The sequence below is a fragment of the Drosophila nasuta genome, chromosome 2L, assembly GCF_023558535.2.
Source record: "Drosophila nasuta strain 15112-1781.00 chromosome 2L, ASM2355853v1, whole genome shotgun sequence".
Lineage (NCBI taxonomy): Eukaryota > Metazoa > Arthropoda > Insecta > Diptera > Drosophilidae > Drosophila > Drosophila nasuta.
The window spans coordinates 11,615,427-11,630,935 of NC_083455.1; the positions used below are offsets into that span (position 1 = coordinate 11,615,427).

At 39.1% G+C, this 15,509-nt stretch overlaps 2 protein-coding genes across 3 annotated transcripts; one reads left to right on the plus strand and one right to left on the minus strand.

Annotated features, from left to right (window-relative positions):
- The first annotated feature begins 1,246 nt into the window (after nt 1–1,246).
- LOC132786085 (uncharacterized) lies at nt 1,247–13,243 on the plus strand. Its single transcript, XM_060792481.1, has 11 exons — nt 1,247–1,569; nt 2,151–2,289; nt 2,972–3,496; nt 3,557–3,854; nt 3,909–4,188; nt 4,373–4,722; nt 6,839–6,891; nt 7,869–8,264; nt 10,858–11,166; nt 11,235–12,019; nt 12,081–13,243. The coding sequence occupies exons 2-11, from the start codon at nt 2,176–2,178 to the stop codon at nt 12,544–12,546; spliced, it is 3,576 nt and encodes a 1,191-aa protein (XP_060648464.1). The 5' UTR covers nt 1,247–1,569; nt 2,151–2,175; the 3' UTR covers nt 12,547–13,243.
- Nucleotides 13,023–15,396, minus strand: LOC132798736 (protein FAM151B). Of its 2 annotated transcripts, XM_060810699.1 has the most exons (5): nt 15,369–15,396; nt 14,809–14,919; nt 14,177–14,422; nt 13,877–14,118; nt 13,023–13,818 (listed from the first exon to the last, which is right to left on the minus strand). In XM_060810699.1, the coding sequence occupies exons 1-5, from the start codon at nt 15,379–15,381 to the stop codon at nt 13,255–13,257; spliced, it is 1,176 nt and encodes a 391-aa protein (XP_060666682.1). In that variant the 5' UTR covers nt 15,382–15,396; the 3' UTR covers nt 13,023–13,254. The 2 variants fall into 2 exon arrangements, with proteins under 2 accessions (XP_060666682.1, XP_060666683.1); XM_060810700.1 differs by lacking the exons at nt 14,809–14,919; nt 15,369–15,396 and adding an exon at nt 14,522–14,712.
- Nucleotides 15,397–15,509: the final 113 nt, after the last annotated feature.

The following is a 15,509-nucleotide window of genomic DNA, read 5'->3' on the forward strand; positions in this document are numbered from 1 at the left end:
GATTTTCTACTATTCTAATCTCTGTATTTCATTGGAAATATTGCTGACTGCGCCATGCTGTCAAAATCTGACAATTAGCGATCATTAGCTGTAGCTATAGCTATAAATCTGTATTTGTATGACATATATGTTTTATATATATAAAGTGTATTTGTGTGCATCATAAATCATAACAAATATTACACTATCAGGGAGTATTATGTCACAAACCATCATGTTTATAAATACATAAGCGCAGCAATGACTTGCGCTTCTATATATATATAGAGGCATAGTCTGTCTGTCCGTCTGACCGATTTTCAATATGCTAGTAACTTGCCTTTTTTCGCTGCTAGTTAAATTAGTCTTGTTGTAGATTTATGTTTTATTACAGATTTATAAAAAAAATAATTAATATACATATATTATTTATAAGATCAATATCCCTTTAAAAAGGGCATTTCAACTTCGGCTTGCTACAGTTTATTTTTCTTACAGTGTTGAGGATGTAGTTGTGTCGCTTATCAGATCATTGGGCAACGTCGAACGGGGTCCAAGCGATTGCAGCTCCTCCGCCTCCATCTCCTGCAACGCCTCCTCATCAGTTTCTTATCAGTACGCACGAAAAATCGGAAAACTCGAAAGTCGAGAGCGGATTTTTGTTGTAGCGCGGCATGTTTAGTTGGTAGATGGGCTCAGTTATATTGATATGTTTGCCGATTTTGGGTTAGAGTTGAGGCGATAACGAACGAACGACTCGACTTGATTCGATTGCCTTGCTCGTCTGGTTGCACTTGGGTATACTGCTCCCATTTCCCCATATAGTTGCCACTGCCACTGCAACTGCAACTAAGCCGTTGAAAGATAACCCTTGACGAGATTGTGGAACTTTTGAACCAAAAACAACACTAAGTGCACACAAAACTTAAAAAGAAGAAGTATTGTAAAATCGACACGCTACACTGCAAAAAACACTCCGAAGCATCTGAGATGAAATGCCATTGACCGTTGTATTCAACATCCGCATGGAGAGTGGCTTATCTCTCGAATAGATGAATGATTTATGGTGGCGGAAGATCAGCCTCAAAGGTATGCTACACTTTCGTTTCGCTCAGTGTAACAATTCATTGATTTGTTTTTATATGTATTGCTTGGTTCGTGTTTTTTGTTGCTTGTGTTTTTGTAGGTGCAGTATCAATTCAGAATGCGCCTGAAGCTGAGTTTTCTTTTAATGGTCAAGTACTCGTTGTATATAGGAACATTTTCCTGCTCAGGCCGACAGTCTTTATCAGGTCGGCATTTCGAGCGGTTCTCATCTCCAGCGACAATCGATCGTTCAGGATTCTTCCTAGCTCACTGTGATTGTGAAAGTAACATATATAGTGCATTATCTGAGCTGAAGAGTAGATAACCCCCGGCTGGGACCTTTAAGATCGCTTCGAGACGCGACACAGACACCGTAACAACAAAACTGGGAATACCTAGTCTAGTGTTTCTAACACGTGAATTGGCATTTCTGTTTTGAAATCTGACAAAACTGAGTATTATATATAATATACACATCTTTAACTAATTTCTACAAAGAGCAGGGTAAGTGTGTCCAATAATATTTAGTAAAGATTAAAAATAATTAGCAAACATGATGATAATCTATACATTTAATGTTTAGACCTGGATTGTTTCATAATTTCAAGACCTCCACACAATATACAGATTTACTGTCGTATGCTTACAAATTGAGGATTAAACTGATCAAGACAATGTTGCTAGATCGTAATAGCCCATAACTAATATGCAATTAATCTTGTCTATCAAGAATACGAAATACGAGTTAACCAGATATTTAGTTTTATCAACAATGTATGAATAACGTGAATCTATTTTTACACTTAATTAAAACATATTTGAAGGAATTATCGTAATTATCAACTGATAGTGATAGTTGAACTAAACTCTTGAGGAAACAATTAATGGCAAAAATAATCAATTCATTGGCTATAAAAATGCCTGCGTTCATAACGCAAATAATGCTAATTCAGTAAAGAATACTTGCAAGATGTAAACATATCGTGGCTACCCACGATATAATCAAGGAAAACAAGTCAAGTGTAGATCAGTAGCTGCATTATGGTTACGCACCTGAGAACTTAAAGCTCGTAGTCTCATTCTAGTTGCGACCTGCGATCCGAAAGTGACATGATCGGAAAATCACGCATTGCCTTGACCAGCCTGCTGGGATTAATTCTGGCAACAGGAGGATTCGTCTATCTGATCAACCTGGAGCAGCTACAGCACAAAGCCATGGAGTGGGTGAGTCGATGAAGGATAAACGAATATTTACAAAAATAAATTAAACGAAGTAAAATTAAAAAATTAAAAGCTAACATAATACAATATTTGCTTTACAATTTTACACGAAAAGTTAAGCATGGAATTATTAGTAAACTTTATTAAAACTTTCAAATTAAATTTAATTAAATACATATATTTTTTTTTACAATGTAAAAAAAAGTTAAAATACAATTACAGCTTCAGAAATTTTTTATTGACACTCTTAAGAAATAATTTGAAGTTAATTTTTTTATTATAATACAATATATAAATAAAATAAAAACTATTAAAAAATTTCACCTAATTACACCAACTAGTCATTAAATGAAAAGTTCAATATCAAATTGATTGATTCTAAAAAATGAAAATAAACTTCAACAAAAAATATATATAATAAAAACTAAAAATAAAAAATAAACTACAATAATAAAAAATATAATAAAACTAAAATTAAAAATAAAGTTATTTTTAAAAAATAAGCTGATAGAAATTGTGTTTTGTGAGATTATTTATTAATCAAGTTTACTCTAAATATTTATTTATTTAAAAAAGGTTAGCTATAATTAAAATTAATACTAACACTATTGGTAAAGCAGTTATGTTTAAAAATGTCTGATAAAAAACATCTTGTTAATCAAAAATAATCTATTACTACCGCCAGCTCATGGTGCTCCAGCCCAACACAATGATGACGAATCTGTGGCAGTATCCAAGCCTCCCAATGACAGCCTACGTCTACATCTTCAACTGGACCAATTCAGATGAAATCGATAATCCACTGGTGAAGCCACGCTTTGAGGAACTTGGACCCTACACCTTCACCGAGCAGATACAAAAGTTGAATGTCACCTGGAACCCGGAGAACTCAACGGTGTCGTATCTGCGCAAGAGTCGCTTCACATTTGTGCCCGAGCTGAGCAAGGGAAATCTTAACGATGTGGTGATCCAACCAAATACTCTCACGGTGGGCATTACGCACAAGGCGCAACGATGGAATCCCGTGCTGCGTTCCTTCATGATGATTGCCCTGAATATGTACGGTAATGATGCGACTTTTACGCGCACAGCGGATGAATGGATATTCGAGGGGTTCGATACACCGCTGATTAAGATGAGTTCCATGGTGCCCAGCAAGCTGTTGCCGCAAATGCATTTTCCCTACGAGCGCATAGGCTACGGATATCCAGTAAGGCCCCAGATGTATATATTTTCCAACTGATTGCTTACCAATTGATCACATTTTCAGCGCAATGGCAGCACAGAGGTCTACGGCCATCATAACATCTACACGGGTGCCGATGACTTTAGTAAAATCGGGCAAATTGCGCGTTGGCGTTATGATGATGTGGCAGCGTCTTATCCACATTGCAAGCTCAAGGGCAGCATTGGAGAATTCCATCCGATACCGCTGCAACAAGGGAAACCTATCTCCTATTTTCTGCCCGATATTTGTCGCGAGCTACAGGCGGATTATGCGGGAACCACAATCTTCGAGGGCGTCGAGGCATATGTCTACAAAGGCAGTCGACGTTCTATGGCTAATGGTAATTTAAACGATTCATTTTCTTTGGAAACAAGAGTTAAGCACTCGATTCTAGGCACCGATAATCCGGATAACAGCTGTTACTGCCAGGACGATTGTAAGGAGGTGCGTTCCGGCTTAATGAATGTGTCCGCCTGCTACTACGATGTCCCCATCTTCGCTTCTTATCCGCACTTCTACAATGCCGATCCCTACTACGTCGACGCTGTGGAGGGCCTAAAGCCCGATAAGGAGCGCCATGAAATGGTCATCATACTGGAGCCCAAAACGGGAATGTTGCTCGACATTAAGGCGCGTCTTATGATTAGTTTGCTGGTGGAGCCACGTCGTGAATCGTAAGCATTGAAATTCGAAAAGTCTATATTAATTAATGAGACGTCTAGTAGCTTTCAAGATCTGATCTAGTAATATGACATCCAAATTCTATATGCTAAAACATAAAAACAAAGTTTGCGCTTAGTTAGTTTTTTTTTATTTAATATGACATATTACTAAAGCTCGATTCTCTTTTATCTACAGCGCCTTTCGCAATGCTCCTCGAACTTTTCTGCCTCTGATTTGGGTAGACTATCGAGTGCAAATTACACCCGATCTGCTCTTCTACCTGAACCTGCTGCCCATCTCAACGATTGTTAGCAAAATCTGTGGCATTCTCGTTATCATTTTGGGACTAACGTTGCTGTTCTATTATCCGCGGAAAATCTTCATACAGCGACAGTTTATACGACAAATTGATATTACAAATCTAGAGAATCGCATTCAAGCAACGAGTGCTGTGAATCCTGAGCTCAAGAACATTGGGGCCGAGGGATCCCCCCTCCTGGTGGGTCTACAATATGTTGCGGCGTCAGCTGAAGCGGAATGCGCCAGTTGAGCGCGCAATTGGCGCGACTGTAATGTGATAAGTGTACAGTTCTAGGGTTTTCTAGGGTATGTCCGTCTGGCCATCGGTTTCGACGAAAATAAGTCGTTCGATTTGAAAGCCATCTTGATTCATCTAACTTGGCATATGTTATATAAATTTTAAGTGGGTTCTTTCCATGTGGGATATACCCATAGGGGATTAATTATATATGTATAAAGTTGCCTAGGAATTATCGGCCTTGAAGTGTATTTCATCATTATGGTTTTTTATTATTTAGTGTGTTTGGTATACAATTTGTTAAGCTGATCGAATTCCAGGGACATATGTATGTATATTAAATGCATTTTAAAATTCTTGTTCCATTTTCTAACTCTTTCTCACTTTTAAAATAGAGCAGTCAAAGTTCAACAATCTTAGGTTCAATAAACTGCAAGATTATAGCTGCAAAAGTGTCAAATTTTTTATACATAAATTTTATATACTGTTTACATACATAGCTCCAAATTTGTTGTACTCTGGATTTATTTGTTATCGGCATTTTGTACTTCGAGCATATCATAAAATTAATCACAGAGTATACTCAGAACAGTCGAAGCAATTGCTTGCCACTTACTGATAAGCAGGTTATAAGAATAAAAATCATACTTTAATATAAATATACTTGTTCAGTATAAATTCTGATAAAACAAAATAAATATATTAAAAAAAATGTTCACATTCCAATTGTTAAATTGAGCGCGCCAATCCAGTCATTGAAAATTCGTTCTAACACAAAATAAACGTCGATGCATTATTGTTTCAAACTGACAATAAGCGAATACATCGAAATATTACCGTTTCAAGAGATGGAACTGGTTTTACATAGACACAGAGAGCAAAGACATAATGAGTGAGAGCGAGAGCGAGTTTGAGAGCATAAGGTAGTCGCCGCTCTTTGCCTGCTCATTTGCTGTGGTAAATGCCCTGCGCAGTAAAGAGTATCAGTTCAGTAAACGTTTGGTAATACACAAAAAACAGCTGCGAATTTTCTATCATTATTAATCATACATTATATGCTCATCTAAAGTACATCAATAGAAAGTAAATACCTCATCACCTCAAATGGCACTTACATATTATTATAATACCCAGCAACTCTATTGTAGGGTATATGCAAGTCGGCTTAACTGTCTGCTTATGTGCTTTTAATAAAGAATATATAATTGCTGCTGGTGGCGTTTTGAAAAATATAAAACAAAATAGTTTCAGTCGCAGACCAGGCGCAGTGCCGCTCAGACGCATAGATCGGACGACGCGTGGCCATTTTGAGCGAGTTCAAGATCAAGTTAACGAACGATGCGTTGAGAGATGTCTAGTGATTAAAAACGAATGGGCGTGAGTGAGACGCAAGAAGAACGCGAACGAAAAAATAGACGCCACTGTTAAATACGAATATACGCATACGTTTTGCTCACGTTTACGCAAATTTAAAAAATTCCTATTAAAATTAAAACCAATAGAAAATAATACACGGTTGCAAAAGGGCAACCAAAATGAAGTAGAAGTGGAAGCACTACAAGTGAACAAGCGTTACGAGTGCTAATAATAATACAGAATACGTCGCAGTTGCAACAAGCCACAACAAAACGACGACTAAAAGTGAAAACGTAAGAGGGCAAATACCAAAAAAAAATATCCCTACGCACTTGAATTGTTGTTGCTCGGCGCGTGTGACGAGAGCATGCGCGTGTGTGAGTGAGTGGGAGAGAAAAAGAGAGCAAAAGGCGCGTACGCAAGAGAGTTAAACACACGCAGCAACAGCAGCGTTGACTGAACGAAGAACGATCGTTCTTCTTCTTGCTTGATATTCAAGCTAATAAAACATTAACTTTGTTTGTTGTTGAGTGGATGGGGTCGCGATATTTGCACAAAATTAAATAAAAAAGAAACCAAAGTGTGACGCATTTTCAGTGAATTTGCAAATTAATCCCAGCGCATAGAACAAACATACACAGACACATGTATACGATAGCCACATACATAAATGCTTAATTTTGGCACATTGCACTGTGGTTTCGTCTATTTATAGCATTATAGCAAATTCGCTATAAACATAGCGTAGCTGCAAAACATGTCAACAGGTTGCGGAAGTGACGAGTCGAACAAAATCAACAACTCAAGGATTATAGCGCAAGTAATAACCATAAATAATTATTGCGTGTTGCCTTTTCAATCACACTCACACTAATTCAAATTCCTGCGAATCATAGTTATAATTGTTGTCTCGCTCTCACATACGCTAGACGACTTAATTAATACAACTTGGACTCCTCGGCAACAGTTCTTCAGACAATTTACCCCCCACATATGACTAAGTGTTAATACATATGTTGACATAAATGAATTTGCGCAATGCTAATACAAAAAGAACGCGTAAACTAATCTAGAAGAGGCTGGGCTATGAGTGGGAGTGAGACCAAAGAGAGGAGTAGGCAAATTGCAGAGTGTAAAACGGGTTTTCCTATATGGATTCGATTTAACCTTGCTATGGCGATTTGTGTTGTGCATCAATAACAGCAACTAACAACGCACGTACAAGCATAGGAATGTTAATGCTATTGCTACACATGACTCCCACTCCCCCAAGTCAAATAATAAAAAAAAAACCGGTTTCCGAGAGAGCCGAGAGCCTTCCCCCAAAAATCATAAAGCGTACCAGCATTCAAATTAAAAGCAGTGCAAAATAACTATTTCATGTACAAGTCGTACACTAGGCCGTTGTGTTATAAACAATAAATGGTTTAACAATTAGACAGCTATAATTTTTATAATTACGACGTAGTCATAAGCTGCGCTCTTCGCTGTCGCTCTCCGGCGCGTGATCCGCTATGGTACTTTTTCTTCTGTTCACACGCTCTCTATCGGTGGCCAATTGACATTGACGCTCTCTCCCATTCCTAGACGAACGAGCCTTTCATCATCGATAACTAAAGTCGGCTGCAGCCGATAAGTCATTATTTCCCCCACTCACACAAATGCATAATAAATTCACTTTGCACAACACTGCATGCGGGCTTTACTTTCAAGTGTTTAAGAGCGTAGCGATTTTAACACGCGCTCTCTTTAGATTTTGTTGGTTGTGTATTTGTATTGCTTATCTGTAATTTTCAGGCAGCGTCAACGACTCCGACAACGTCGAGTAGAGCAACGTTATACAAACGCTTGGCTTCAGTGCAGCGCTGCAAGAGCAAGAGAACAGGCGACAACGACGCCGACGTCGCACAACAAAAATCAACGAAAGTTTCCTTCAAAACAAAAAGACTAATAACTGCTGCTGCAAATACAACAGAAGGCGAAGACAGCAGTAGTGATAGTCACAGTGACAGCAGCAGCAGCAGAAGTCGTCATCATCGAGAACAGGAGCAACAACAACAGTTAAAGATGACATCACGTGCATGTCATTGTGCCTGGCGGCTGGTCATTGTGATATTGGGCGTATGCTTTATTGCCGCCGGCGTTTACTTGCTTCGCAATTGGATCGACATCTTTACGCGCATGCGCGGCAAGGTAAGATTTAAGTATATGATATCGAGTGAGTGAGTTTGTGCTGTAAGATTTTGTTGTCTCACGACGTTCCTATCAGATTTTATCTTATCGTGCATACGCATAATTACATTAGTCGTGCCGAGTCATAATGTCAAGAGTCTGCAGTCATTTTGCAACACTGTCTGCATCTCAATCAGTCAATTGCCAAACTGTTTTATACATAGCACAAGGGGTCAACTGGACGTGAACCTTGTGAAAATTACCATACAATTTGACTTTCAACAGTAGCGTACAGTATAGCAGAAAATGGGTGGGAAATGATTTCAATTGGAATCAATTTCGCATAAAAAAAGCCAAGAAGCAAGATTGAGTGTGTGCAGGTGTTCAGGCAACAGCAGAATAAAATTTGGGACAGATAAGATACACAACAACAACATTACATTAATATTTATTTTTTGGCTACTGACTAAACTCATTCTGAACGATTGGTGATTTACCCATACATTTTTTTGGGCATTTAATCGGAGGGCGTTGATCATGGTAGCATGAATCATACTAACACACACCAGTTGTGTGGCCCTGGCAAGGCTTTAATCAGATCATTGATCTATTTTGGCAAACATGTTGCCAACACTGAATAAAATTACATTCACTCAATTTTCCAAAACATATAAACAAATAATTTTAGGTTTTTCCATAACAACACAATCGGGCATTTTTATACACTTTTTTTATCTTATCAGAGCGAAAAGCATTTTTAGCGATAGAGCCTAAAGTCGCCGATTAGAAACGAGGTCTCTCTGTGAATCGGTTTGTTCATTTTTATGAGCATTATTCATTTTGCATTTCCTCCCCACGCCTCTCAACGCTCAATCCGACAAAATCACAATAAAAAGCTTTTGGTGTATTACACCCAGCTTGTGATTATTATTATTATTATTACACACACTCTGATCAGGTGCCGTGCCCTTGACCGAAACCTGAACACCTGCTCGCAGTGTATTCCGTGTATTCAATGTGTTCTGTATACCGTATCAGACAAAATGCACAGCAGAAGTTCTTCATCATCGTTTGCCGTAACAGACTGGTCGCATATTTACACGTGCCACTGTCGCACACACAAAGAGCGAGACACCAATCGTATTTTATCAGTTTAGTCATTTCCTGAAAGCCAAAAACCCAACAGGCCACGAAAGATTATAGCCAGAGTCTAGAATTTTCAAAATGGCCGCAATGGATTTAGTTAAAGTTTTCAGCCTAGTAAAATGGCAGGGGCTAATAATAACGAGGTTGATGATTACATATGTGTCGATGCTTGTTTGATTGATTGATGAGCAGGGCCGGACTGCTTCTAGACTGATAATAACATGACACTCACATGACATTTGCCTAGTTGATTGGGGAAATTGCATAGACGAAAGTCAACAATGTTGCTAGACACAGAAAGAAAAAACAGAAAAAAACCAGACTACATGGAATTTAACACTACAATTTCTGAGTAGACAACCTCAATAAGAAGTTTAAGGAGTGCTTTCAATTCGCAATCTTTTGCCCAACCTTGATAATCCAAATAACGATTCAATAGCGCCCCTTTTATGCTGTTTAATGAGTGCACATTTCTCAATCGAAATTGCAGTGCCCTATCTTATCATTAATTTCAATGATCACTTGTCACTTCATATTTGCAGCTATCGTAATAATGTGTTAACCTTTGCTTAAATAGCCATGTTAACAAGCACACTGATCTGTAGGTCGTGAATACATTTAATGAAATGCCTTGAACCTCAATTATTTAGCATTCTATTAATTTTGAAATTATGGCAGGTACTTAATACGAAATAATGGCTATAATCAAATAGGGTTAAAGAAAGTCGTGGCCCGTTAATGCAATGTAATGTGCGAAATTTAGCTTTTAGTTCGTTTACTTTATGAATACATTAAGGGGCGTAGAACAAAGTAAATCACAGTTCTCTATAATAATTCAATTATTCATTTAATGCAAATTTGGGTTCAATTTGTACAAGAGCACTTTTTATAAACTTTACACATTATATAGGTTTCCTTAAATGGGAATTAGTGGTCAACAAATTTAATTATGTTTTTAATATGATTTTATTTATAGATATATTATACATTTACTTCGATGTATATGAGTAATGTATTCACTAGATTGACATTAATAAGTAAGAAAGTTACTTACTTCAAAAGTTATTTTAAAAAGCTTTTTATATAAGTTAATCATAAGTTAATCATAAGACTTGCAATTAATAGATTACATATATGAAACGCTGCAATTAAAACCAAAATTTTGCCAGTTACACACAATATCATTATATCATTAGGCTTATGAAGTATTTCAGTTAGACTTAAAGGGGTATTACGCTATATCTATTACTTTTAACACTGCCAGACAACACAAATTACATAGCAAATCTATTAGCACATTTGAGCTAGTTGTTTATACCCAGAATTGAAAAGGTTATAGCGTTACTAATGTGCGCGCTTTATTTATAAACATTTGCAATTATCTTTGAGACGCATTGATAGCGTGATTGATTGATTATAATATCGCATGTTTCATCAATTAATTATTTTTTAATTTATTTTTTTTCAGGAAATGGCACTGAGTCCCACGTCGCGAGCATACCCCGATTGGAAAGTGTCACCGCTGCCCCTTAACTTTGACGTTTATCTCTTTAACTGGACGAATCCGGAGGACTTTTATGTGGATTCCCCGCGGAAGCCACGCTTCGAGCAGTTGGGTCCCTATCGCTTTAGGGAACAACCCGACAAAGTGGACATTGAGTGGCACAATCAGAATGCCTCGGTGTCGTTTCGAAAGAAGGCTTTCTACTACTTTGATGCTGCCGGCAGCAATGGTACGCTCGAGGATATTGTCACCTCGGTGAATACTGTGGCGCATGTAAGTTGACAAAATGCAGAAATAAATTTAAATTGAAAATTGCAATTAATTGATCATTTTTGTTGTAGGCCGCAGCACGTCGCCTCGATGAATTGTCTTCTTTTGCTAAGTTAATAGCCTCAGCAGGATTGAGTGCCTCACAGGAAGTGAGCGAAACCCACACTGCCGAGGAGTGGCTCTTCAAGGGTTTTATTCATCCATTGGTTTCACTTGGCAAATTCATTCGGCCTGAGGACGTGCCCTACGATCGCGTTGGCTATCAATATGACCGCAATGGCACGACCAGCTTTGATGGCGACATTAATATGTTCACGGGCGCCGATGACATCAGCAAAATGGGACAAATCTACACGTGGAACAATCTAACGCATACAGGGGCCTTTGAGGGCACTTGTGGCGAAGTTCATGGCTCCATGGGCGAATTCTTCCCACCCAATTTGAGCACCAACGGCAGCGTATATCTCTACATGCCCAAAATGTGTCGCGCCGTACCCTTGGACTATACGGAAACGGTGACTGTTCACGGCGTTACGGCGTACAAGTTTAGTGGTACACGTCATGCCGTGGACAACGGCACCATGTATCCGGATGCCAGTTGCTATTGCGTGAAAGGCAAGTGCAACCCAGCGGGAGTCATAAATATTGGTCCCTGTTCATACAATGCATCGATATACATGTCGTATCCGCACTTTTATATGGCGGATCCCAGTTATCTGGAGGCTGTGGACGGTCTACAGCCGGAGAAGGAGAAGCATGAGTTTTACATGGCACTGGAGCCAAACGCTGGCGTGCCCATGGATGTGGGCGGTGGCTTCCAAGCCAACTTTTTAATGGAGCCCATCAGAGGAGTATCGTAAGTTAATTGAATTGCAGTTTGCGTGACCTGAGATTCAATTTCGCATCTCTATTTGCAGTTTGTATGCGCGCGTGCCCCGTGTCATGATGCCGCTGATGTGGGCCGAGGAACGTGTGCGTGTCACGGAGGAGATTGCCGCCAACATTGCACTGGTGCCGCTCATAGTGCTAATTGGGCAGATCGTGACGGGCATTTTGCTTGCCGGTGGTCTGCTTTGCACTTGCTGGTATCCCACACGCAAGATGACGCGTCTGTGTCACAGCGATGATCCCAAAGCGAAGGCAGCGGTGCTGCGGCCTCTGACCACGCTCAGCGTTGCTGGCGGCATTGGCAGTGGTTTGACAAATGCCAATGCCAATGCCATTACAATGCAGCAGTTATTCCATCAGCATGACAGCCAGAATGAGCGTGTGGGCGTCCGACTGCTCGACTATAGACGCAGTTCGGGATTGACCGATAGCGGCTGCAGCTCGGCTAGTGAACGACTCCTTGAGAGCGGCTCAACAGATGTGATAATTAGTTAATATATCTATACGTATCGTTGCATCTTGCATTTTGAATCGACCCAACCGTTAAAACTTTATACATATACTATATAAATACTATAGATTGCCTTTTTTAGCCTTAACTGCCTCATACATAGCACCACAAGCTATTAGTAAGGAACACACATACACAAACATATATATCATATCGCAACACACACTCACACACACCCAAGTACACTCATCACACTCACACTCATATGGTTTCCTCACATCAACTGCGCACTTGTTGCGCGGGGACATATAGAGAGAGATTAATAAGATTATTTATTTATTAGTGCCAAAAACAAGAGTAAGGAAAAACACATGTTAGAATGAAACGTGAAAAAGCAAAAAGAAACGAAGAGAAAAATCAAAAAGTCATTAACTATGTTAGTAACTTAATTTAAACGCTGTACATAAGTGATTAATCGCCTACCCATTGTTAACGTTAACGTTTAGTAAAACTGCGCACGTCCAAAGTATTTTTTTATATTTATACTACATATTACATAAATTTAATGCATAACAATTATTTTTGTAAAGCGATCATCTTTTCTCTTTTTAAGTTCAAAAACAAAATGAAGTGATACAATTCAAAGTGGGATTTAAGTTAAAAGAAAAAAAGAAAACAAAACCCAATTCCTTAAAAAATAAAAAAGAAACCAAATTGAAATGGAAATCAACAAAACAAAAACCACAAAGTGTTTAAACGCTTTTCAGCCAACTGGAGATGGCCCAAAAGCAGATGCTAATAAAGCTGAAGCTGACCAACGAATTAAAGGTGCTGGCTCCGCTGTCCGTGTTACCCAAATCCAACTGAGAGGACAGTGCCTCGGGTACATCTAAATACACACGCTCCACACCAAAGCCAAAGATGAGCTGTCGCAAACGTTCCACGTTCACATAATCATTCTCCGACGACCAAATGGTCAATGTGCTCTCATTCGTATCATTGACGGCTGCTACCAGATTGTGTAATTGCTCGGCGCTATTGGCCGCAATGCCAGCGCGCACTGGAAACGTGATTGGTTGCCCTGTGGAGGTCACATTGTTGTCGCGTATGGCCTGCAACATGGCATCGCATTGCGACTGTGTGTATTCCCCATCGCGGAAATCTGCACCCCAGTTTGTGGTCCAGCCAATGGAGAGCACCGCTTGCTTGTAGCGATTGCAACCGGCAAAGAAGCGGGCCGGATCCACGGGCACCGTTCTATTCTGATCCACGGGACCGGCTAAGATATCCGCATTGATCCAAATTGGATATGTCATCTATAGCAAGGGAAATGCATGATTAACAATTGTATGTCAACTACTATTTAGTGTATACTTTTGGAATGGTCTCGTCTAGTATGTCCAGCGCACCTTCGAACACCTCAATGGACTTGAAATCCAGCTTAACACCCTTCTCCGCGCCCTCGTTCACCTCGTTGTGCGCCTTGATCTGATAGAGGAAATCTTCCAGTGTCAAATCGGAGATGTTTGCCGGCGGATGAGCCATCACAGGTAGATTATCACCCTCTCCATTCAGCTGGCCCAGCACAATATCCGCCTCAATCATGTCGATGTCGCCTGTAAGTAAGTAAAGGTTGAAGTTGAGTTTAAAGAAGATGCACTGCATTCGACTTACCGCTCAATGCATCGGAGAGAAGCTGCTGACTGTTGACTGCATGTGCCCAGCTGATAGCGGTCAGGTTAGCCGCTTTGGCCAGAATTTTGCCCTTGTCGAAGCGCACCATGTTTACTGTTGCTTGCTCCGATTGCAGTACAATGTCTATGGCGGATTGTTGTGATTGTGATGGTGTTGAGGCAAGCTCGTAATAGAAGACGCTGCTGTCGTTTAATGCAGCGCCATCGATGCCGACCGCAACGAGTGCTATTTAAATCAATTTATACAAATTATAAATAATGTGTCGAGTAACTGTTGAAGTGCAAAAGATAAGTGAACAAGGGAAGGGGGTTTTGGGCTGCTTACCTTTTCTAATGGAAATTGACGCTCACAAAGACAAGTCACATGAATGGGGGAAGTAATTCTCAACGAGTGTGTATTTATGTGAGTGTGTTGCGACGCTCGTGCACACAGTGACAGTTAATGAATATGAAATGCTTATAAATTGACACTATCAAATGCTGTATGTGAGAGCTGCAAAATTAAAAACAATGCACTTTTTGTATGATATGGAAAATAACAGACTCAATGCGCAGACGCAATCTCAGTGCAAGAGATGCGAGTATAGAGTATAATAAATTTTAAAAGATTACCCAGTGTGCAAAGAAAGAAGAGTATTTGTGATGATCCATGATGATCACGTTCTGCTTGCGAGCTCCGCTTAATTGCCATGGTTCTTAGTGCAGCGGAACAATTGAAATGCCCTTAATTAATCAGCAAGAAGAAATACACATATTTGTGATAAGCCAATCTATCTAGCGATTAAGATTCAAGTATTTTCTTTGCGCGCTTATCGATGACTTTTGCTCGTTTAATTTATAATGGCTATTAATTGGTTATGAGCTGACTTAATTATTTACACTAATAGTTATTTGTAATTATTTTCTGTAAATTTTGCTAAGTGCTAATCCAAAAATTAAATAAAAGATTGCTAACCTAACTCTTAATTAAAACACAACATTTCTCTGGCAAATATCTATTTATAACGAAATTGTTTTAAAAACTTTATCGACAACTAATCGACATCGCCCACTAGTTGTTCGTGACCGATAGCGTTTTGAAAAAAAATTTCGCTGCTTATCGATTGATGATAATAATTTTGGCACAAAGGTATTGAAAGTAATCACATCTATAGTGATAAGTAACGACTTACAAATGGCGCTCATCTCTATTACAGTTGTGTGCCAAGCAAATGTCGTTAATTCATCCCAGCTAGTAACTTAAATTCACTACTTATTGTTCATGAACATTTGCTCTATTTTTTGTTTAAAATGTCATTTATTAATAGACAATT

What these genes read in the sequence shown, in the direction of transcription:
- LOC132786085 (XM_060792481.1), top strand. Translation starts at nt 2,176, where the DNA reads ATGATCGGAAAATCACGCATTGCCTTGACCAGCCTGCTGGGATTAATT. An exon ending in AGCTGAAGCGGAATGCGCCA is followed by an intron (nt 4,723 to 6,838) that starts GTTGAGCGCGCA and finishes ACATGTCAACAG; the next exon opens with GTTGCGGAAGTGACGAGTCG. An exon ending in TTACGCGCATGCGCGGCAAG is followed by an intron (nt 8,265 to 10,857) that starts GTAAGATTTAAG and finishes ATTTTTTTTCAG; the next exon opens with GAAATGGCACTGAGTCCCAC.
- LOC132798736 (XM_060810699.1), bottom strand. An exon ending in CTTCTTTCTTTGCACACTGG is followed by an intron (nt 14,423 to 14,808) that starts GTAATCTTTTAA and finishes TGATTTAAATAG; the next exon opens with CACTCGTTGCGGTCGGCATC. An exon ending in TAGACGAGACCATTCCAAAA is followed by an intron (nt 13,819 to 13,876) that starts GTATACACTAAA and finishes CCCTTGCTATAG; the next exon opens with ATGACATATCCAATTTGGAT.